This window comes from Pieris napi, chromosome 4 (genome assembly GCF_905475465.1).
Source record: "Pieris napi chromosome 4, ilPieNapi1.2, whole genome shotgun sequence".
Classification (NCBI taxonomy): Eukaryota; Metazoa; Arthropoda; class Insecta; order Lepidoptera; family Pieridae; genus Pieris; species Pieris napi.
Window position 1 is genome coordinate 8,283,176 of NC_062237.1, and position 25,779 is coordinate 8,308,954.

Genomic DNA, 25,779 nt, shown 5'->3' on the forward strand with positions numbered 1-25,779 from the left:
ATAAACGGTTAAAGATCCATAAAACCAGGATTGTAACTAAGGTTCTCCTTATCTTACTTATTTTTGAATTGAACCTCGCGAAGTATACTAAAATATTTCAATTACGTCTACTTTCTGCTCTTTAGAAATGTTAGCCGAAATTTTGCTGACGATATTCTTCCGACTATACAGTTTCACATTACTAATATAATTCTTTTGAATATATTCTCGAATCTGGTATTATAAACATAAGTTTATTAAAGAATATTTCTTATCCATTATTAATACTCTACATTTCCACGGGTACTACTTGAATTAAAGAACTAAATGTGACCATACATTGATGTATCTGTGTTAAAAATGCTCAAGGCTAACACGAACCTAGTATAATAACAATTTATTATATTAGAATATATCAATCCCCATTAAAATAAGGGATATATAATAAGTAATGAATCCTTTGATGAATATGCATAAATTTAGGTAATATAAGAGAAATTTTACATTCGCAAACCGTCCATTGACCTGAGCGTACGTAAATAATTTATGTTGACAAAAATTAACAGCGCGACCAAACTTTTCTCATTTGTAACTTTATGATAATGCGTGAAAATTTTTATTTTTCATTACATTGATGAAGTCGAAATACGTGAGTAAATTACGTTGATGAGATTTTTAAAAGTTATTTAAATTATTTTAGATTTAATTTTGAATGTTGTCTTGGACGTTTATGTAGTGATGTAAACAAAATATGAAACAGTTATATTTTCTTTTATTATTATTTTATTGTACAAATTTATGGTATCCAAGAATTGTGTTCATCTTCGCAGGTTCCTATAATAAATAGATGAATAAAATAAAGAAGAAATAAAACTTTTTAATCCAGTCATCGCGTAAAACTTATTAAATATTACTTACATGCTTTTAAAAAAACTATACACAATCAATATCAAAGTATTTGCCCCATGCAGTAAACGGAACTACAAATTTTTGACATAAACCTAATATTAGAAAATAAATATATAAACTATTTATTTTCGAAGAAATTTGGAATTGATTGACAAATTTACTTTATGGATTATATCCATATATTCAAGAGCACTATATCTATTGTATATAAAAATGAATTGCTGTTCGTTAGTCTCGCTAAAACTCGAGAACGGCTGGACCGACTTGGCTAATTATGATCTTAAAATATTTGGGGAAGATCAGGGAAGGTTTAAACGATGGGAAACGTAAATAATTATTAAAGAAAAATACTAAAAACGACAATTGAATTTCGCAATACAAACTGTTCTTAGATGGGGAATTGGACGTCTTTTTAGAAATATAAAAATTGTCACTTGGTTGTCATTTACATATTTGTAGATTCTTTCAAAAATATTGTGTTTTATAGTATTAGTATGTAGTCTGCTGTATGAGGGCCGACCTCTTTGGTCTGTTTTAAAAGTTTTGACACAAATATATGTTGGTGAAACAAAGTTCACGGGGTCATCTAGTATATAATAAAAATTCAAATAGCTAACGTGGCGTTGACTCGATTGGATAGAAAGATAAACTCTTTCTGTACAAAATACGAATGGTATCTTAAATGTAAAACCCAGTTCCAATTTCAAACTTTCCGTTAGTATACCTACTAATAACTTTATATTCGACACAGCAACTGCTACTACATAAATTATGCACTCATAAATAGAGAATTGTTCTGACCGCAAACTTTATAGGAAGTTATTTCCTCATCACAATAACAAAGTGAAGTTTCCCAGTTAAAGTATAACTTACAAGTAACATTCGTATGCGGTCTTGTGTACTGAGTCTTATTTGTGTTATAATTAAAGGTGGAGATACACTGAATGAATACAATTTGGTTATATTTTTCGATGATAGCTTTTTGAAGACTGAAAGGGCTAATCTGTACTAATAGTATAAAGAGGTTTTTGGCTCTCCTAAACCGAATTTAAAAAAATATTCTATCAATTATTTGATAGTGTCACAGACTATTAACCCGAAAGCCGTAACAACGATTAAGAAATATATGATTGAGTTCTAGAGATAGATAATGCCAACAAAAAAGTTAGCAGCTAAGCGTGATGCAAAGCCCAGATCTGATCGCGATGACAGAACCATTTAAGTGCTTGAGATTTCCTAGGCCCTAGGAAACTAAGGTAAAGCTGTTTGGACAGGAAGTACTCCCCAGAGAGCAAGAAGTGATCCCTTTGAGACCCTTCATCAGCTTTGACTATGCACAGATGTTGCTGCATAGTGTAATTTTTCTTGAAACCAAATTTATACAGAAATGGTATTTTTATTATATGTATTTTTCCTCTCTATACTTCCACCCTATGAGAAGTCAAGGCCACGACATAACGTTATTAATTACATCGCAGCTCTTCAGAGTTCTCGGCTTTTGTTAGAACTTCAGAAAATATTTTAATTATCTCCGTGTGACTAAAGAATTTACTAAAATTGCGTACTTTGTGTATACAAATTATTATAGCTAACGATTACTTTTAACTTTATTAAAAGGTTAAAGTTACTGTGATTATGTATAAATTAAAGTATGAAAATGTTGTGTATAGAAATAATAATATATATATATATATATATCCGTTCTATGTAAATGTTGATCTAGTAAGATATTAAAAGAAATGTTGATCCACCTTCTTGCAGTGTATAATTGGCTCTTTACAAATATAACTGATATACTTTGATCCGAATTAGAAATGGAAGGCTTGTTTGGGGATCTGCATCGGTCGCTTTGCAACATACTTGCCATCAAAAAATACATTAACATAATGTTTTTGTAGATCCGTAACGGTCGCAAATATTATACCGATGAGTCAAATGTGCATCCGTTTTATATGCGAAATCTTACTAACTAACGTTGATCCGAGGGCTTTTGACCTTGACCTTTTAGTCTTTTAACGATGAATATAATGACGACCCAGTCGTTCTGTTGAAAAAAATTGCAATAGAAAAGTAAAACAGTTACAAGAAAGAAACACACAAGTCAATAGTGGGGAAAGTAGCCAGAACTTATCGACTAATGAGGGCGTAAGTGTACTCATAGAAGGAATTTCGGATTTTGGAGGAGGTAAAGTTGAAAAAAACGTTAAAAATACGGCGAGAAAACGTAAGTGGTACCGAAAAAATGCATGTTTCTACTGTCAAGCAATTGTAACTATACGTAATTATTCTAGACATCTTTTACGTAACCACGCAGATGAAATCGAAGTTCTTCAGTATAAAGCTATTAATGATACAGACCCTAAAATACAAAAGCTAAAACGACAAAAAATTACAGATAAATTGAGAAACAAGGGAATTTTTTTACACAATTCTAATAGCTTTGATCGGGACGCTCATTTAACCTTATTACCATCAAAACGAAGCAACCAGGGTACCTCTAGTCCGTCAACTTACGCTACTTGTAAAACATGCTTGGGTACATTTAAAAGATCTTCATTTTTCAGACATTTAAGAAATTGTAAAGCTTCTGAACATGTTCTTCCGTCACTTAAAAGAAAAGCATTGTTTAATCACAGCTTAACAATCGTTCCCAATACGGCGAACGCTTCGATTGAGCTAAAAGAAAAAAATACTGTCGCATCTTCGTTCTGATGAAATTTCATTAGTAGTTAAAAATGATCTATTAATCATAGCATACGGTGCTCGTCTCTTGAAGAAGAAAAAAGAACGACGAAGTCGTAAAGCGATTTTCTCCAAAATGAGAGATTTAGCTACTCTTTTAATTTTATTGCGGAAAAAAGACACAACTATTAAAAATCTCACTGACGCAATTGATCCTGAAAACAATGAAACATTTGTAAGTGCCATAAAAGAAATGTGTGGCTTTAATGAACAAACAGGCATGGTCAAACTAACTAAACTAACAAAAATAATGCGAGAAAACATAGATTTAAAAATAGCTTGCCGTGAAGATTTAAAAATGCCAAGCTCCAACCAATATTTATTTCCAAGACCTCGTACACAAGAACCTTTTGAGGGCGGTAAGTGTTTAGATATAATAAAAAAAACAGTGTAATTTGAAACGCCCCGAGATGATTACATCAACCGGAATGAGACATCATATTGCTACAATGTCCCAAATTCATTCTAAACAAAATGATCATTATACTGAGCAATTGGCAGGATTTCTAGGGCATAATATATCAGTTCATGCACAAAATTATAGATTGCCTATGCAGGTACTCCAAAAAGCTGTTGTAGGATCTCAACTCTTAGAATATGAAAATACATTAATGGAGAAGAAGAGTAACATAATAGAAACGATTAGGTCTCAATCATACCAAGAAACTAAAAACTTTGAGGAAGAGACGCCATCTTCAAAAAATTCGGCAATAGAAAGCGACCAATCTAACATCTTACTTACAAACCCCAAAATATCTATCGAAACACCAGAAACTACAGTCAATAAGAACATGGACGATATAGAAATTGGAGACTATAATGAAGTAAACGATAAAAAACAAGACAATCATTACAACCAAGATCCTAAAAATAAAGACCCCAAAATTAAGCCAAACAGAAGCAAAAGAACAAAAGAAAATGGTCAAGTAGTACAAGTGAAAGCGATGATGATGATGATAAACAGATTCAGAAACGAAGTAAAACTAGACGAGCCAAAGAAAATAATATATATCATAAAGATTCTAAAAATAAAAATATCAATATTAAACCAAATAACAGAAAGACAAAAATAAAATGCCCAAATTTAAGCGATAGTGATAGTGATAATCCAATTCAGAAACGAAAAAAAACAGTCATAGAAAGTGGTCGGATGAAGAGATACAATTAGTCAAAAAATATTTCCAATCATACATAAATAAAAAGATAAATCCAGGCAAAAACAAATGTATGGAAGTTTTAAATAAAGAACCTATTCTTCAAAATAGGACTTGGATGCAACTTAACACGTATGTTAACAATATTTATAAAAAAAAAGTAAATATATTTTAATGAAGATTCTGTGTGATACGTCAAGTTATATAAGACTATATCGAGTATTGGTAGGACTGTTGCGAAGGCCAGTCTGAGGAAAGGCCAGACCTTTGTCAGTTAATCAACGGCCAAGCGGTAGCTAAACAACGCTACGGTATCCCGGGATGAAGGGCATTATTTGCGGAGTAATAACAGGGCTTCGAGACTCTAGATCTTATATCTCAGGGTTACTGAGTGCAATACAATATCACATACTCTGTATGACATAAAGCTGCTGGCATGCATGAAGCTAGCCACGAAGCTTAACATCGGGTAAGCGACAAGCGCGTGTCGTCATAAATTTCCTTACCATAAATATATATCATACCTATAAACATAAAAACTGAATAAATAAAGAAAAGTTACTGATTAGGTGGTCTTGCAATAAATTATAGGAATTAAACCATCCAAATACCTTAGGTAAGTCCAGTAGGAGGACTTGCTGACTTCTGATTGGCCCATTTGAATCGGATCAACAACTATCGGAGTGGATTTGTATATTGGATCAACATTTCGGTTGCGTTTCCTAAACTTCAACGGAGTAAATTGTTGATCCGGTCGGAACCACATTTGTATGAAAAATATTATATTGGATCAACAAAAACCACCCGGATCAACATAGGTTTTCGGATCAACAAAATGCTCGCGATATAGCACGCATGATCAACAATTGACGGATTGATATAACTATATATATATATATATATATATATATATATATATAAAATTATTATATATACATATATGTATATCTCAAATAACCAAACGATAACGGTAACGATTCGATTCGTACCGGTTGATTTTTTGTATACAGATGTGAAGGACTATAAATAATGCAAAAAAAAAAAAAAATATGTTACTCAATTATTAAAATTTAATTATGAGAATTACATTTCATTTTATTTCATTTTTTACTGGCTTTGCTTCTTAGCTGGGTTTTGTTTGGTTTTGTATTCTTTTCTAACAACTGTCTCAATATTGTATAAATAAGGGAAGTAGCGAGCCAACCCCAACACAAGTGTCTCTGACTACTTACGGAGGCTGTCTCAACTCATTTATTTAATGTAAAATTTGAGATACAAATAAACATTTTCATTTTTTTTTTTAATTTTCATTTTTCATTTGATAATAATAATTTAAAAATAAATTAGTTACAGAAGCAGTCGAACAAATATTTGAAAGTAATTTAATAACTAAGAAAGTTATTTAAACCTTTTATATAGCATCACATCTAGAAAAATCTCGAGACAAGACCAGACATCAAAAAAATTCAGATTTCTTGGAATTTCATATTCTAATAGAGGATTATATTCCCTGTACGTTTTCCAATTTCTTATTACAAATCCAATGGAGTTAGTGTCATATGAATTTTCTATCAAAGATTTTGGTATTATACCTAATTGTATTTGTGTCACTTTGATTATTCAATAATAAATTGAAAGATATGTTGTCGTTTAATTAAAACGTAATTTACTTGTGACGTAATGAAAAGAGTATTTTTGGTAAATATACTAATTAAGCACGTGTTTGTGGTTTATAAAATCTACCTTTAAGGCTGTATTAAATTGTTGAAAGTTATAAGATATTAAAGCAATTTCACAATCTTTTATGATTTATCGTTAGCGAAACGTAAAATGTTTAAAAACTTTTGTTAAATGGTAGATATATGCACATAACTTGCTCCATACAACCATCAAAGCCGTCAATGTTTAGAATGCAGAAATAAAGCACGTGATTTATCAGCAACTAAAATGAGTATAGAAATCAGAAAAAGCAACAAAACTAATAAAGACTGTGGTCGTATCATTTAGTAAGCAATGTAGCGTGGCGTATATGTTCACGTCTCATGGGGACACTAACGTACCGTGAAAGCCTCATTCGAATACTTAATGCGGGCAGCATTAGTTCTTACTGTATTTACATAAAGGGCACTTAGGACCTACATAACTCTTGAGATTAAAGTATCCTTTTGTGTATAATGAAATTAGAGATTTAAGGAAATACTAATTCAATGTGTTATTCTCGAGTCAGCTATAATAAAAACCTTAAGTACCGTAAAGTGTTTTAACACGTTCGTTGCATTACGAGATCTATCAGATCTCTTGCAGGACTTTTGTATTGTGCGTTGAACATAATCGTGTTTTTTCACTCCTTGCGGGAGGATGTAACTTGTAAAGTTCTTTAAGGATGAGCAGGACAAATATACATATTTGCTTCCTACTTAAAGCTGAATTCAAGGACTTTAAAAAATAAATTAGAGATGGATTAGGACCCTAACGCACAGTACTGTAATTGTTTTAATTCCTTGCGTTAGGAGATATGTCGGTACTCGTGAAATCGTACGCCTCGTAGACGCAAGAGATGGAGGGGAGATGGGATTTTTAGTGTTGTCCTAGAATCGACATTCGGGAAGTCGCGGGCACGTTTTGGAAATAACACTCGCGTATATACCAGCGTGTTGATTATTTTTGTATGATAAAAAAGTGTAAAAAATCTATTTTATTGGTGAGGTTTGTAACAAAAAATCAACGCCGGATTATACTGCTGCATCGTCCAGTAAATTATTTGTTTTGGAAAATGTTCAAATTTGCCCCCCATTGACTAATAATGACAATGATTATGAAATATTTAACGATAAACCTTTTTCGTTGGAGCACACGCAGTTAAACAGCACTGACGCTTCTAAAAAAACTAAACGAATTGTTACCATTTGCGCGTAATGTGCAAGCAATCAATGTGCTTACCATGTTTTAATGAAAAACACTTTGCATATTTAACAAAACTTTTAGAATCGATAACTGAGATATTATTTTATTCCCATCACTACTTACTACACATATTGAACTATCTTTGGGTGCGGTACGAGATACAATCGATATCTAATTTTTTTTTGGTATTTGTAGTTTATTCAAATGTCGTAACTGCGTCGAACGTCAAAAAAAAATACAAAGAAGATTCTAGTTGCCCCTTCCAAAAGGTTTCGTGTGGAGAAGAATGGGCAAGAAACTCCACACTTACTCTTTTAAAATAGGTTTATAATATTTTGTTACATTTGTTAAATGATTATATGTGAAGACAATGTACTCTTAGAATAAACTACTATACTATACTAATTTATATAATAGCTTTATTTTATAGTATGTAATATGTCTTGATGAACTTCGTATCACCTACATATATTTGTGTCAAAACTTCATACAAATCATTTAAAACAGACCAAAGATATCGGTACTCATACTACAGCTATGAAACACAAATTTCTGAACGCATCTATAAAATAAAATATATACCTATGACATCCATGTGAAAACAAATTATTTCTAAAAAAATACCTCAAATCTTTCCCAAATAGGAACAGTTTTTATTGGAAAGTTCAATTATTGTTTTTAGTATTTTTCTTTACTTATTATTTCCCACCGTTTAAACCTTCCTTGAACTTCCACAAATGTTTCAAGATCATAATTCTTCAGTTTTATTCTTTTTTTTCATTCATTCTTTCATTCAGTTCATTCAAACGAAACGGTTTAAATTAACTCTTGATAATTAATTCTTTACTTATTACAAATATAGCTTATAAACGCCCAAAAAGTTTATATTTATTTAAACGAGGCGCCTGTATTCTGCAAAGTTTTCCGAGATTTCCAACTAAGTTTCACGCGTCATTTCTCTCGTGAACTCAAGAAATGTAACATACGTTAAGCTCTCTTGTATCAGACTTCTACCATTAGTTAAGTAACTTATAAATACTTTGAATTTTACATACTTTGTATATAAGAGTTTGGTGACCTACTCAACCTTACTAATAATATGTACCATTAGTGTATGTATATGTTGATATACATACTGATGTATATGTTGTAGTGGTGATATGTTGGAGTATCTTTAGTGTGTTTATATTAATTAAATGTCAGCTAAAATCAAGTAATTTTTGTCTATGAATTACAGTCTCGCCTGACTTTGAGTATTAGGTAATACGTGAATACACCAATCGTTATATATTAAGAATATATATGATTTAATTTTCTGTATTTAATAATTTAATGAATGCTTTGGCAAATTCAAACTACGTGTATTTTCAGAGACATCCAGTTTATTTGGTTTACTCCTTATTCATAAAAACTAACAGTGTAAGTGCACTCTTTCGTCTCCTTCTGTCAAATTGTGTTTAAGCTGTGTTGGAAAGTGACAAATGTTTCTAAGAAACTTTAGTTAAATAGGTGCATTTAGACCGTGGTTTTGTTATGAATAAGGGGTAAGTCTTTGAACTTTTATTTGCATTAATTAAAAAAAAAACATTTATTTTAATAAACATGTAATAAGTTTGATTTAATGGATGCAGGTGTTCACAAATATTAAAAGAAAGCGATTTAAAAGAGTGACAGAGAGTTTATTGCCAGTTCTTCCCGTCCGCTCTACGCCATTGATTTAAGAACTGGCAGTAATTGTAAATTCAGAAGTTTTTTTTTTTACTTAGTTTAGTACTGTGTATTAAGTTGACTAATGATATTTTGATTTCTTTTGAACACATACATATTGTAGTCATAAAAATTCAGGCATAGCAATATAAATTATTTTATTTATCACTAAGTTCAAGGTTCATAATATTCTCGGCTATAAATTTTAAATCACACCCGCAGTAACTGTTTGTGGCAGTTTTAACTTTTATGTTATCGTAAACTGTGGGTGCAGTATGCGATACGCCAATGCATATCGTAAAGGAGTTTATTATAATATAAAATGTTTATTTTAAAAAACTACATTATTAATCTGATTAGGTCAGAAATACCCTTACACCGAAAACATTTTTCGCAAATCACGGGCAAACACATGACTAAAAAGTATTAAGTTTAGTATAGAATAGAAGTAGAAATTATTTGGTGGAAAAGTAAACAAAGTAATGCAACATATATTTTATTAATGTAAGACTTACCTTTAATGACAACAAGTAAACGGATTCTGTTCGTACATATATGTTTATATTCTGTAATAAAAACTTTATAAATTTGCACAAAAATGGCTCGAAATTGAGCCATTGTAAAATGTATTTCAATTACAAAAACATTATATGGCTCTGAATTGAGTATTATATTACTATCACTCGTACGCTAAGATAAGGGCAATTAACTTTTACAACACGAGCTTCACGACTGAAAGCTTCTAAAGCTTTGTTGGTTATTTCATAATGCACTGCTGATATAAACTCTTTTAATCTTTTATAAACAACAGAAATTTGCTGATGGTTGCGATTTCAAAATGGTTCTGCCAGTGGCTAACCCAAGAATGACAAAGCAACTTGTAAATCGAAACAGAACTAACCTCAAAACAATGATAGGGACAATTACGGGCCATTGTCTCCTTAATAAACAACTTTATGTCATAGGCGCGACAGACAGCCCCATGTGCAGAGGCTGTTTCAGCGCAGAGGAATCGGTCAGCCGCGTAGTAGTGTGGCTAAACAACGTACAGAAATCCTCAGAACAGTGAGGTCGCTCCGTGAAGCCTGCGAAGTGCCCAGAAAGCTTCTGTGCTTTTGGAAGAAGTTAGGCTGGCTTACTTAGCCAGGACTTTACGCACAACGGACCTATTGAGCGTCTAAGTGCGGAAGCTGAGTCCACAAACCATACCATACCATATATACTACAAAAGTAGGTCTGATATAGGAAGAAACGCCTATATAGTTTATTTGAAGAAACTGGTGCCGTGGTTACGCGTGGATTAACAATAAACACGATACAAAATACGATTCGTCACAATAACTTTTAGTATGCAGTACCCGCACGTAAGTAAACTTGTATATGGAAAAGGCTACCGCTTTATACACACAAATATTAAACAGCACGTTCATGAATGTCTGTAAAAATAAACGGTGACATATAGGTCAAGGGAAGATGTAAATAATTGACATAAATATGTACGTCTGTCTGCTCAAAGGCATTGAAATAGTGCAGTCTTGATTTTCCATATTTTTCAAATAGAATTTTTATTGACGTAACTGGACATTTGAATTGTGAACTATTCATGTTGTCTATTGAAAATAGTGACGCTCATAAAAAAGGATGCGTTAACTTATGTACGCGCGTAAGAAATTATACTTCTTTGGCATTATTAAAAATAGTTTTTGATTGCATGCAAACAATGAATTAAAATAAAATAATCAAAGACTGGAAAAGGAGTCATTATAATCAATAAAGTTCAGTTTACATTTGAAAAATTAAATAAATAAATATTTATTATTATTCTTTTACATTAAGTGTAACATAAATTCTATTATTATTCCAATGTTGTTTTTAAATTATGTCCAATGCCGTAGCATCTTCCGTGGACAACTTCATTCTGTTAATTTTGTGTCACAGTGCGCGGGCATCGTAAAATTTCACTCTCATCAATTTTTCATAACGCGCCTAAAGAAGTATAACTTCAATAAAAGTTTTGCTTAGGTTACTACAAATAAGACAAGACCTTATATTGAGTCAAGTTCGAAAATAAAATAAACACATTCCGTCATTCTGTACCTTAGAATGTATATGTATGCTATATTAAACTGTCAAAAATATAATTCGAATAAACTTAAAAAACCTACGAAATAATGAGTATAGTTTAAACTTCTTCAAACAAGGGCATTGTTAACATTTTTAATGTTCTGATTCATGTCTGGCTTAGTGCCGAGTGCAAGATATTTTTGAATGTCACCATTGTCATAAAAAACCTTGTGAATGTTTACCCAGATGGCGACGTAAAAAGTATATTTTATTTTCACTTTATACAAGTGCTAAGTACAAGAGCTTCTCTGCGAGTTAGGATCCTTCAAGAAAAGGGTCTGTCAATCTAAGAAGGCAACGAACCGAATATATTTAGTATTAATATACCCTATAGTTTGAAATGTCTATATTATTACGATAAACTAAGATATGTATTTATCGTCGTATCACTTAAATTATTATGTGTATTAATCACGATATTTGCTTGATAAAGGACGCCTCTAATAGTCGTTTCCGTTGGAACATTAGATGACTTAATGCGCGTGTTCCTGATAATATTTCATTTGTGGGTCAGCCTTCTGTGCCTGAAACTGATTTGGGACCAATAAATGCCGGCAAGTGTTAATCACCATATCCGGGTTGTACATTGTAAAGTTACCTATTAGACTAACTGCGCACTGCCATATTACAACTGCGCACTAAAGTATTTAATCCTTCAAGAAGAGCGTACCAATTCCTAAAAGACAAATTTAACAATCCACTTTTACGAGCCTTATGGCAAAAGTGTCCATGTTCGGTGGTATCACTTAACATTAGGTGAGCCTCTTACCCGTTGCAATATATAAAAAAACTTCTTAAAATATAGTGCACATAGTACATTTTTGGTGCTGTGAAAAAAGAAAGAGAAAGTTCTTTGCCTTGGCTTGCCACAAAAGAGCCACTTTGCAATTTTTCATTACATCCAAAATTAGCATACATATCAGTCTTTGTTTTAAATGAAGTTAGTGAGTTCGCTTTGGTAAAGTGAAGCGAGAAACATGAAAATTGATTTACTCTACTCTGACTCCACACGTTATTATCTAACTTCCTAATTAAGTTATAAACTGAGCATTGATTTAATCTTAGGTTCTAATTGTTAAACTGAATCTAGAAAGGGGAGTTTTGACAGCTATTTGTCGGACTCAATCCTTGGAGACTATGTGGATATTACATATTTCCTTTATCCCTTTATTTTGTGTACTGAAATCGCTAGTTTTCAACGGAATGCTTTCTATGTCAAACACTTTTTTTAGCTTTGTTAATGTGTCATCATATCACCCCATATCTTTGATGTTAACACATATGGAAAGAGATTTAAAAGGACAATATTATACCTTAAAACTATCAATGAGACCTACGCGCGCGTGGGTACACCATTCCACAATTATTAAGTATTTTATGCCAAAACTATTAAGTCTTTAGTAGAACGCAGCTGCTCTAGTAAAATTGACATTGTAAGTATAAGCGTAGATAAAATTATTTCATCCTGATGTTATCCAAATATACCTGGAGATTGCGAACGAAATCTATGACGCAAAACTGGAGTTAGCGTGTCCAAAAACAAAGCAATGTACGCATTACAATAAGGTTTATAATTAGACACGCTATTTATATAGAAGTCAGTGGCATTTATTGAAAAGGACAGTGGGTTGATTATTTAAAGAGAATGCGGAACACTTTGTGCGTTAATCTAATCATATAATAAACAATTACAATTGATTAAAAGTAATGTTGATCAATAAGTTTGAATCATATTTTTTTGTGTTTCTGTATCAATCTCCTAGTTGGTAGAAAGTGTACTTCAATCAATACGTTTGGCATTATGTCGGAATCTGTGTATAAAGCAGCTTCTAGATACCAAATAAAAGTGCCGTTTTTCTGGAATATAAGTGCTCTCTCCAGCTTTCTTTGCGAAATAAATGTAATAATTTCAAGAACTCAGCGAAGCCACGACAGAACCTCTTTAAACTATGGATTACTAAAATAACTCCTGAAAACACATTCTGAATTGTCATTGATGCCTTTAAAACAACTGTTATTTATGAAGCAATAAAAAAAGATGTTATTTATATTTATACAAATCCTAAATAACGGGTCCGAAGCCAGAATGTGCACCAATGGAATTTTCTTTTTTATTGCGTGGAAATTCCCGCGAAGAAAACGCTCTTGGACCTAATTGACGATATGTTTATCAGATCCAGAATTAATACAATAATTAATCCAAAAGTCGCCATGTTATATACCAATATATGCATTACCCTAATCTTAACATATGCAAAAAAAATTGTGCGAGATATTATTTACGCCGTCATACCAAAATTGGATAAATAAAAGAACATAGTCTATGCATCTGCGTTTATAATTTATTATATTTTTACAGATCTACCCATATACCTACTAACCTGCGACGGTCCTTTATAACCTACACAAAACAAAATGCGTTTCAAACTGTCCAATGACCTTTCCCGTACCAAAAGTAACGCTGATCGCACGCGCTTCCCAAAATAACACAACACTCTCCCATATCGTGTTCCTTCAGTAGCAAATCTTCTGGACGTACTGACTAACCTGTGCCACAAAATGACAAGTAATTTGTGTTGATTTTTGAGTGGATTTTGCTAATGCGCTGTAAGTAAACATCCAACTAACAATTAAAATCTGATCACACATTACTTTCTAACCTATTCGACTGAACGTTTTGATATAGTGTTACTTACAAACTTATTAACCTCAAGAAGGTGATTTTCTTATTTTCTCCTGTATTAAAAGTGTATATATAATCCATACCTATATTTTAGACGTAATTAGTTTATGAATAAATTGAAAACACACCTTGACTTATATATATTTAATAATTATACAAACTCAAGATACAAGTGAACATAAATGCTTGTATTGTGTACGAACGTATTTAATATGATCTGCGCAAAAAAACATTCTAACAACTAATTTGGTGGTGTTGTTTCCTTTCTATATAAATTGTTGGTATACCAATACTATTCATATTAACAAAATTAGTCCTTTAATAGTTATAACACTTTATTTTCATAAAAAATAACATAAAAGATAAGAAAGATAGAAGATAAAAGAAATAAATAACTTAAACGACGAAGAAGCAGGGGTGGTCATTTCTTCCAAACAACCCACACATGAAAATTAAACATAAATAAATAGAAGACAACCTTAAAACATCCACAGAACTTAAAAACTTGACTACTAAATATAAAATAACATCCATCTGTCTTAGAGTATCTATAATATAATCAGTCTTATATAATCAGTGGTCTGTTTCTTTTTAAATAGCATGAACTTTGTGTTGAATTGAGACAGATAAGTCCAGAAAAGTGTAATTGATTTAGGAAACTTTTTTCAAAATACTACACTGTGATATTAATTTATAGAAACTATATTTATACATTTCATATACGTTCGATATGACGGCTTTGTTTGTTTTCTGACGGTTCGAATGATTCAAATATCGAACGAAAATACGAATGTTTGGTGCAAGCGCAGTTCATAAAATAACAGAAATGTTAATTCAAATAGACTGTTTTGCAAAAGGCAAAATAAATTAAAATAACGTATTGGCAGTAAAGTAAAGTTCTATGTAAAGTTATATCTATCCAATGCTACTTAGAAAATATATAGGATGCAATCTATAGGAAAAAACAGACTAATTATTTAATAATATGAATGCGATATTAAAAATAAAATGTTTTGACAAGTACCTATTGGCAGTAAAATTATCAAGATTATTGACGAATTTTGTAAACGCTGAATATCAATGCCCATTGCTCATACTTTATATTATATTGAAACTAAAACTTTAATTTGTAGCCTTAACTTTCTTGTACTTCTTTGAATAATATATTAACTATAATGAAATAATTAATAGTTCCGTTCATTCACTTACTAGGGCTTATTGAGATTACAGAAATGTTTAGATTTAAAAATACAATAAAATTAAAACTCATTGCAATTTTTTAATGATAAATGTATCGTACAATTTACAGTTAAATTTTATAAAATGATGGCAGTTTCTTACGATATTTACTTGTCTGTGCGAGACAGTGTTAATGGCGGATATATATAGAACCTTTGGCTTTTGGGAACCTCTATGATAGCGTGACGCACACGTGACGTTACATTGACGCTACTCCGGCCTCTACCGTAGGTCCATACATCCTTTGTGTTATATAGTCTTTGTTCATGGTTTGACGCCAGTATTTTATAAAAATAACTTAATTGTATAATAGTTTTAGTACAAATTTGGCCATACATTAGTTGTAAATAATAAAATAAATAAACATAAAACGTTCTAAATTTCACCAACATCATCTTGATGGCTGGAGGTCTTCCATAGTCCGTTTCACAAGTCATTTTCTTTTGCGAACTAGCGAACTGTGGAATCGACTCCCGATGGGGGGTCTTCCCTCAGAGATACGACCTCCAAATGTTCAAAAAACGAGTATACTCCGACCGTCAACGCACCCACTAAAAATGGGTGTCTATGGGCTGCGATGCCTTTTTGGACGTCCCGCAAGCTCGTTTGCCCCCCTATTATATAAAAAAACTTACATTAACTAACGACACCATTATGTTACCGTTACTTTTTGTATAATAATCGCTATGCATGAAAAGCTATATTTTTACAAATAATTGCTGAGGGTGTAGAATAATATTACCTACTCACTGTAATCTCTACCGTAAATCAATCATAGCTGAAGAAGAAAAGCGGTAATATTCGTGTTACGATAGTATAGTCATGTATTTCAGATACGAGTATACGTAAAATGTCAAATGTCAAATTTTTGACAAGGCAAGAAAAATGCATGTTCAATGTTCATTCCGTTTAGTTCAAAATTCGTTTACGAAGCGCTCCTTAATTTTACCATACAAAACTCTATCCTTACTATTCTATTACGATAATTATTGGATAATAATATTCGTCCTAAGGCCTCAAACTGAGGAATTCTCAGGGTTTTTTATTTGATAAATTTATTTAATTAAAATAAATTTATCTTAAAAGTATATAGAAATACTTTTAAACCAATTAAACCAGGCGCAGTACATTACCTTGCTCAAAATGAATGCAGCCATAACTCGCAATGTTAGGAACTAATGGAATGTTTGAAAGGGTTTTAAAATATTTTCCGCCGAATGGAAGTTTTCAGTGCATGCGTGATGTGAATTTTTTGTGCAAAGTGAATATCAGTGATTGATTTATTTCGCTTTAGTAAAACGTGCTCTAAAAATGTTTTTTTATATTTATAAAACAAAAATTTGTAAAGCTAACCTAACCACTCCAGAATTTTAGTGTTCTTATATAATTGATTGTCATAATATAAACCGAAGATGAAAAATGTACCAGCCCAGTAATAAAAATATGAATTTTAACACTCAATCAATCTCATTTATGTTTTCTACATAAAATCTGGAAATAAAGTCAGTTTATCATATTTTTCCATAATCAAATTTACTAAGCTATTTTTGTAGCTCTTAATAAAACATTTGTAGACTACGACATACAATAATAAGTTAAAACAATTTGTTCAAAGGCGTTGTAGCCTTAGTCTATTTACGTAAACGTCCAAAATCATTAAAAATATAATTAAAAACAAACAGGGAGTCGTTACAAACAATTTGCATACAATTTGCTGTCGACGCCAAGAGAATATCAAGTGAATTATTACTTTTATTATCTTTTTTAAGAATTTCTTTAAGCGTGCAAAATATGGAAACCTATATTGTTATCGGTGTACATTCCTCTGTTTAAATAAGCTATCTTTACCTACTAAATTGGTAAAGGACTTATAAATATAATGGAAATCAAATTGAATAACTAAAATGGAAATCAAAAGATTGTTTTGCTTCCTTGTCTAGTTTATTAAGTACATAATACTTATGCTTACTTCGAAAACTCATCTCTGTTTGCAAGATATGATGAGTGAAACAGACACAAATATGTCTATCCTCTAAGGGGCTGCTGGATGTACCGCAACATGACATTATGTGACATGGTTCAAACATATTTTAGCATAGTTTCATTGAAATATTTTAAGGTTACAGACCCATATTAATTTAACCCATTAAATGATATAATCACTCCATTTAAATATCTGAAACTGTCTTAGTTCTCTGAGGTATAGATTTTCTTATTCTACATAATATCCAAATATTTCGCAACATTGTTGAAAATAGTTCTGACGTTAGGTAGTTAATACGAAATACTCGTCATTTTCTTATACGAAAATGCAAACATCCGTAAAAATATAGGCAAAGTTCCAAGACAGACTCCCCGCGCAGATCGTGTGTAGGCGAAGGAAATCATTTATACGCACGTGAATGGCAATACTTATGTATAAATAACTAAATTTTTTATATATATTAATATAGTCCCGAAATAATCTCTTTAAGTTGAATCAAGATTTTATTATTCATCATAATAATGTTATCTAACCGTTTATTTCTAATACGCTGAAAAACTTTGGTTCGAAATTGAAAAACAATTTGTTTTCTAATTAAATAATTATTTCATTTCATTCCAAAATGACCAGATCATCCTTCATAACCCTACTAAGCCAATCCGTCGTGTACTACCATAAAAAGGTTTCTTCAAATATTTCTTTTTTTAAAATGCAAAATTTTCGCGAACCGGAAAATTTTCTCGTATTCCTTTGCGTTGATTTTATTGAGGTAATTTCTGTTATTACAAAGAACATTTTCTCACGTGTAACAATGAATCACTGTTCTTTCGAGCCAAAAGCTAACGAGACAATGAGAATACGAAGAAAACCAATTAGTATGAAAATATATACGTATTGTTCATAGCTTCATCGTTCTAAATACGTGACGTCTCATAAAAGCTTTTTTATCTTCTATTCATGTTATTTCTATTATAAATATTATAGAAAAAAATATATAATTAACACAATGAAAACGACGCAGGAATTTATCTTTTATTGGCGACTACTTTTTATTGATTTATTGAACAGAGGGCAAAAATGGACACTCTCAATGCCAGACGGCTCGCGAGTGCGTTGCCGGCCGTTATAACTTCACATACGAAAAATCCGGCTTACTACAGTTCTAATCCCTTTTAATCACATTATGTTATCTGTCATGTATCAATTTATTTTAGTACCTATACAACTACACTTATACAATTAATATAATCCCCTATATTGACTAATTTCATTGTAAATTTTATCAAAATTTTTGTTATTCACCATACAATATTAGATAGGTCAACGCTGGTTATTAGGAATCCTAAATTGGCTTGTATAATCTGTGCCGTGTGAAATACCAGAATAATCTATAAATACTTTAACTAAATTTAGCCGCTGAATTCAGGAAAGAGGAATCAAGGTTGTGAAAATTGAATTAATAGAAATTAGACATTTATTGAAGACCCGTATCACCCCAATGGGGCATGGGGCAGATACGATTAAATAAACATTTCTTCGTTATTATCTAAGTATCCTGAAATCATTATTGTTGGACCGGCAATCGAACCAATGATTTTTAGGTTAAACGTATTGAAGAAATTAAACTTATCAGGAATTGTGTTTTAATTAAATTATTGATCTGGTTTAAATCAGAATATTCGTAAAAATATGTTATTATAAAGAGAAGAAAGAGTAAATTTAAATTATAAAGAGTACCATCATTGAGACTACTAAACAGAAAAACTCATTTCAGCGTCAGTTTCGTTGATTTTTTCAAATAACCGTACTACAGCTTCGCCGAAAAACGAACCTAGGACTCATAAACTATGTTGGGTTATAAGTTATTTTCTTGCCACTAAACACAATTAGCATTGCCAAATATTCCAATTCACAGGAATATTACAAGCATGATATCGAATTGTTTCCAACGTCTTTTTATTGAAAACTCCTCAACTATCATAAAATATCATTTGTCTCTGACAACGAATCGACCGGCTTTCCAAGTTTTTCCAATCAGAGTGTATCGAACTTACAAAACATTTCTCGTTATAATGTTTGAAATTTTAAATGACCTGTTTTTTATAAACTTAGGTTAGGTTTAGATTTATCGAACATTATCTAAAGTACATATAAAGAAAGAAAGTTTATGTTAACTTATTATTTGTTTACTTATCTAATTGTTTTTTTATTATCTGTACATAGCTGATGTATACAACAATTTTTTTTCTGTATCTAAGAAATTGATTTTCGAGGATATATTATATATATTCTAAATAACATATACATATCTTATGCCGTAAACCCGTGACACTGAATTGTAATTTACCTTTAGGCAAACAATAAAACAAACTAACTATTTTACGTTTTCTGTTTCAGTAACATAAACGCTGAAAAATGGAGCAGTTCGAATCACTGCTGACATGTTGTGTGTGCTTGGATCGATACAGGAATCCAAAGCTCCTGCCATGTCAGCACAGCTTCTGTATGGAGCCGTGTATGGACGGCTTAGTGGATTACGTTAGAAGACAGGTAAGCGAGATATTATATCATGGCATATTGGCGGCTTATATAATGTTGTATATCGTAATAAAATGATAAAGGGGATATAATTTCAATGACTGCTAAAAACAATTGAACTTACGCAAGTAATACACCTCAAGAGACAACATCTTCAACTCTCTGACCACGACTGTCATTTAAAGGCTATCGGTAAACACCACTGCAGTGAAGTCGAGATATGTAAATGTAATAAATTCGCCTTAATGCATATTAGAGATTTTAATAATTTAGATTTTTGACGTGATAACGTCTTTAAAATCGTTTTAGTCGGGTGACATGTTCAGAAACTTGTGTCACACCAAAACCTCACGAGCGCGATCGCAGGTATAACGAGAGAGAGACGGACCGATCTCCCGTCTCATCTCGAGCGCTGCCAGTCATTTCGTGAATGTATGAAGTAAAATGTATATCATATCGAATAAGTAAACTTGTCATTTTACACCCGAAATTTATCATCAAAAGTGTGAATAAAACGATAGATGTAATTTAAAATTTGAAAAAATTGTTATCTTCATTAATTCCTTACTTCCCAAAAACTTATATCACCAATAAGACGTTATCACGTAAACATCTCGATCGTAAACCTACTTTACAAACAACCAATATTTTTTTTCTTCTTATAATCAATCGGCAATATATGTTTTATGTACATTATTTATTAGTATAAGTATAATTGTGTACCTAACAGAACAACTTAAAACAATTAAAAATAGGTAATTTCCGTTAGTTAAACTAAAGTAGGTATAACTTTTCAGGTAGGCTTTTTTCGCGAAAGAGTAACAGACAAATATGTTTTTAAAAATTTTGTATAATCAATATTATTGAGTATTTTTTTCATTTATAGGTCAAATGTCCAGAATGCCGCGCCGAACACCGTATTCCCTACCAGGGAGTCCAGGGATTTCCAACAAATGTTACACTGCAGCGGTTCTTAGAACTACATGTTCAAATATCTGGAGAACTACCAGATCCCACAGCAGGACAGGTTATGGAAAGATGCAATGTTTGCTCAGAAAAAGCATATTGTGCACCTTGTGCTCATTGCGACAAGAAAGTGTGCGAAGATTGTAAATCAGCGCACATGGAAGTCCTGCGTAGAGAAATAACTAGAATAAATAACCAAATACGACGCGGTGTACATAGGCTACAAGATATACTTGGTATAGTCGAACGAAACACATCAAACCTCCAAACAAACTGCGCTGCAGTATCAGGAGAAGTTGATGAAATACACAAGAGATTAGCTAAAGCGCTAAAAGATCGAACAGATTTCTTGCGAAATGAAATCGACCGTTATTTAGCGACTGAACTCAGAAACCTAACGCACCTCAAAGATAATTTAGAATTAGAATTAAGTAACATACAAAGCAACTGTGATGTCGCCGATAAATACATGAATGATGATGTGGAATGGGAAGACACAGAACTAGTCGATACTAAAGAAATATTTTTGAAGACCGTTGAATTTCTAAGGAACTTTGATTATGAAGCTGGTGATTATAATCGTAGGATACGGTTTATTATGACTCACGATCCTAATCAACTTGTTATGCATGTTGCTAGTTACGGTGAATTAAATATTACCAACCCTGCTCACACAAGTGGATATGGTGGAAGTAGCTTGCAACCGTCTCAAGGTCTTACTAGGTCTAAAAGTGACCATCGTCTTGCTACACAATTCCGGCAACAAGAAGAAACTAAAAGCTATTATGATAATGATGAACCTATTCTTGGAGGACGTAAATTTGGTGAGCGTCGGCCCCCACCGCCCGAAAAACCCACAAGGGAATACGGTGCAACTGATGACTATAGTGGCTATGAGTCGGAACATCGTCCTTCTCGTCGATTCAGATCCCGGTTTGTAAGAAGTCATCAACAAGATAATGACTCTGATACAGAACAGGCTACGCGCAATATAAAATCTGAACATAAAGAGAAAGAAAAAGAAAAAGTGACCGACACCGAAGATGCTACCCGTGGTCCTCTGAGTGGTATATTCCGCTTAAGCGATTGCCCAAGAGTTATGCAGAGAATGTTGGACGTGGACAGTGGAAAGAAAAAAGAAAAGAAAGAACCTCCACCGCCACCAAAACCCGTTCAGCCGACACCTCCAACCCAGCGTCGACCACCACCTGCTCGACAACAAAGTGAAGATGATGAAATATCCCGTCTTAAAAGACAAAATAAAGCTACATCTTCTCAAGAACCTGAACGGGCTGCACAAAGGGCTGTTGAAGAAGAAAGAAATTCGATTACTCGAAAACCACCTACGCCAGCCCGGGAGGTGAGTTGGGAGGATGAGACAGATTGATGAAACCACTATACAATTATTTAGATAATTATCACCGCTACTAACAAGGAAATCGTCAGAGCAAACTAGGGCATTCCAATCACACACTCCATGTTAACTCACAATTATAATACATAAACACAACACAACAAAATATAACCGTGAATTTTTGGTGTCAAAATCGAATTTACATATATTTCTCAGGCATCCAGTGATGGAGAATCAGATGAATCTCTTGGTACACTGCAAAGAAATCAACGAAAGAATACAACTACAGCCACAAAAACACCAGTTCCAACGCCACGTCGTCCTTCTGCCACTGAGACTCCCACCTCTCATCGCGTTCCTGCAAGAGCTGCTAGCACTGAATCGAGTGCTTCTACTGAAAGTTCCGGCTCGGCGGTTAAACACACAGGTGCTATATTATCGATTGAAGAATTAAAAGCTAAATATAGCAATGACGGACTTCCACCAAAACCAAGATCTCGTTTTTTGTCCGCAGGCGGTGATAGAACGACACCAGCAACTACAAATGGCACTGTCAGTGGTGCTCAACGTATCCAGAGTAGATTTATAGGCTCACAGCGACCAACGCCCGCTCCAGCACCCGCCGAGCCGGCTCAAGAAGACTCTGATTCTAGCTCTGAGGAGGAAACTGACTCGTCAGAGGAGAGTGAAGAGGAGCCTGCACCCCCACGGAAGCCCGAGAGCCAAGCGATGGCCCGCACTGATATTGGTCCATTACTTGCTCGCAGCAACAACGCTAGAACTGATGCCCAAGACAATAAAAACAAAGACAGTCCTGCGCAGCCACGCTATCGTACTCGACCACAACCAGCTGAGGAAGAAACACCTCGTTATGGTAATTCTGCTTCCTCATACAGCAACCGTTATGGTAGCAAACCTAAAGAAGAAGAACCAACATCTTCCTTTGATGATGAAACTAAATATCCGACTGCACGATCTAGATATTTAGCATTGAAAGAGCGACGTAATCGTTTAGCACGAAGTAAAAGTAGTCATAGTGGTTTCGGTGCTGGTGACGATGATGATCAAGACGAACCAGTATCACCTACCACAGCTTCACCTTCTGCATACCTAGCGGCTCGATACGGCTCCGGCACAGGTGGTTCAGAGTTGTCTCGAAGTCGATCATCACATGCCCTTAAGTCTAGGGAAAGCTCTCCTGAACGTCCTGTAGCAGGCGAAAAGGATGGAGCAGCTTTGAGTTCATGGGCACGCTACTTGAAGAGCAAGTATGGTTCGCGAGGAAAAGACCGCGATACGAGTGGTACATCATCGAGTGCATCCCGTCGCCTGTCTCTCGGGCTACCATTAAGATCAGCAAATGAGCTTGCCAGTTCTGATGACGATTCAAAAAACGCGGCAGGCTCCCCCATCTCCCCTACGGCGGCTACAGCAGCGGTAGCAGGTTAGAGATAAGAGTGGCGTGTACATAGGTTTGAGGCTTGATGGGTTTTAGACTGACTAGTGTAAGAGTGGATTCTAATCATTAATTATGTCCCAGGTTTCGCAGCAGCAGGTTCCTCCCCTAGGAGCCAGTATCTGCAGAAACGCCGTTTACAATTCAGCGTGGGGAGTCGGGGGAGCGAACCCGGCTACTTTACTTGGCCTCGTGGTATCGCTGTAGGTCCCGACAATACTATGGTTGTGGCTGATTCATCTAACCATCGAGTCCAGGTAACTGATTTATTTAGTGATTTTGTCAGGTATATTTTTATCGTCTTGAAAGCATTTAAAATGTTTTTTGTTGAAAAAAGTACTATAGCAATGGTTACATAGTTACGACAGATTTACTTCACAAAATATGATTTTTCTTTTTTTATTCACTAGGTATTTGATTCAAATGGAATATTCGTGAAAGAGTTTGGTCAATATGGCAGTTCTGAAGGTGAATTTGACTGTCTGGCTGGCGTGGCAGTCAACAGAATAGGGCAATACATCATTGCTGACAGATATAATCATCGGATACAGGTAAATATTTGATAGTAAGGAATGATGATGTCTATAGTATTTATTTTACGTGCAGGCCAACTGTATATGTTTGATACTAGTTACTAAATCAGTAAATATTCTACTATAAATAAAAATCAAACAAAAATATTTATTTTAATAGTTAGTATTTTTATAATAGTTAGCTTAAAACGATATTTTAGACAAGCTGGCAATGACTTTTCTGATAGTGTAAAGTTATAACTTTGAAAATTAGCTCATATGGTAACACTAAACAGTTTTTTTTAACAATAATTGTTATTAGAATATCGTGTTTATACTTATAACGACAATATTAACATCTTTTATAAACCCAGGGTCACAAAATGCCATCCTTTTGAAGACTTAATTCACATATTTTTTAAACTCTTCATACGTAAGCTTTATACATCGTGTTCATACACGGAAGAGTTCACGTCAAAAGTTTGCTATTTTAAGCTGAAGCGAAAAGTTTTGAGTATGTGAATGACAGCTTGACATGTAAGCAAACTTGGCGGACTGATTCTGCAGTAAATAACTTTATATGATTCTATATATGTAACTAGAAGACTCGGCCAAGCGTTTGATGAAGCATCAATGAAACCCTTTTATAGCACTTTGACAAATAATGTCAATATTTTTTTTACTACATGTAGTCAAACGTACTAATTATTAGTATAAATATTAATAATAATTTGCATAATTCAATTTAATATTATATGAACAACTATTAAATTTCACGCGATCACATATATATTTCTTCTAATATTAACCGCCTTATCCAAATAATATTATAAGCGAAGACTCGATGCCATGAATTCGATCAAAGTAATTCTTAATATCTCTGAAGAAATGAAACACTTTCTCCCTGTATGGAAACAAAATATTCCTTACATATTTAAAACACTTAAAGCAAAAACCTCCGAGATTCTAAACGCAAGAAATATTTAATTTCCGTCCCAGCGTAAAATTATTTTAGCAGAATTTCGATATGAACTGCGGGGCGGATGGAATCTCGTATTATGTCATCCTTTATAAATTATTTGCACATAAATCTGTGTAAACGTCACACACGTTTGACTGAGGCGTATCGAGTTATCAGAGGCTAAATGATACTATCCTAAAGCGTGATTATCTGGAATGCGCAATATATTATAATTTAATGTATCAAAGGCCCGACGTACATTACGATAGTTTCGTTAAGTAATTGCATATACAAACATATAATTTTAACAGCTCCAACGTTTTGACAATTTGTTAATTTTACTGCGCATGTTCTATTCGAACGATGCATGTTCGTTTATTTTATATTAATACCCCCGAAACTTTTATTCTGTTATTTATGCAAAATGTTTTTTTTTTACGATAGATATTCAATTTGTGTATGTTTTGCTCATGTTAAGGCCATGTCAGTGGTTTTGTTTAGATAATGCCATCAATCTACAAAACTTTGTGACACAATGGTATTTCTAAGCTCTTAATGTTGATTGAT

The 25,779-nt window shown here is 33.0% G+C and overlaps 1 protein-coding gene across 5 annotated transcripts in view; it reads left to right on the plus strand.

The window, feature by feature from the left end:
• LOC125049205 (RING finger protein nhl-1) overlaps positions 1 to 25,779 on the plus strand; it is an 80,739-nt gene that overhangs the window by 41,232 nt on the left and 13,728 nt on the right. For 2 of the 5 annotated variants that reach the window (XM_047648351.1, XM_047648353.1), the window contains exons 4-8: positions 19,823 to 19,975; positions 20,850 to 22,289; positions 22,500 to 23,727; positions 23,824 to 23,996; positions 24,150 to 24,290. In XM_047648351.1, coding sequence (XP_047504307.1) covers positions 19,841 to 19,975; positions 20,850 to 22,289; positions 22,500 to 23,727; positions 23,824 to 23,996; positions 24,150 to 24,290 — 3,117 coding nt within the window. In that variant the 5' untranslated portion in view covers positions 19,823 to 19,840. Of the gene's footprint in view, positions 1 to 13,961; positions 14,127 to 19,822; positions 19,976 to 20,849; positions 22,290 to 22,499; positions 23,728 to 23,823; positions 23,997 to 24,149; positions 24,291 to 25,779 lie in introns of those variants that run through there. The other 3 variants (XM_047648355.1, XM_047648354.1, XM_047648352.1) reach the window with 3 other exon arrangements.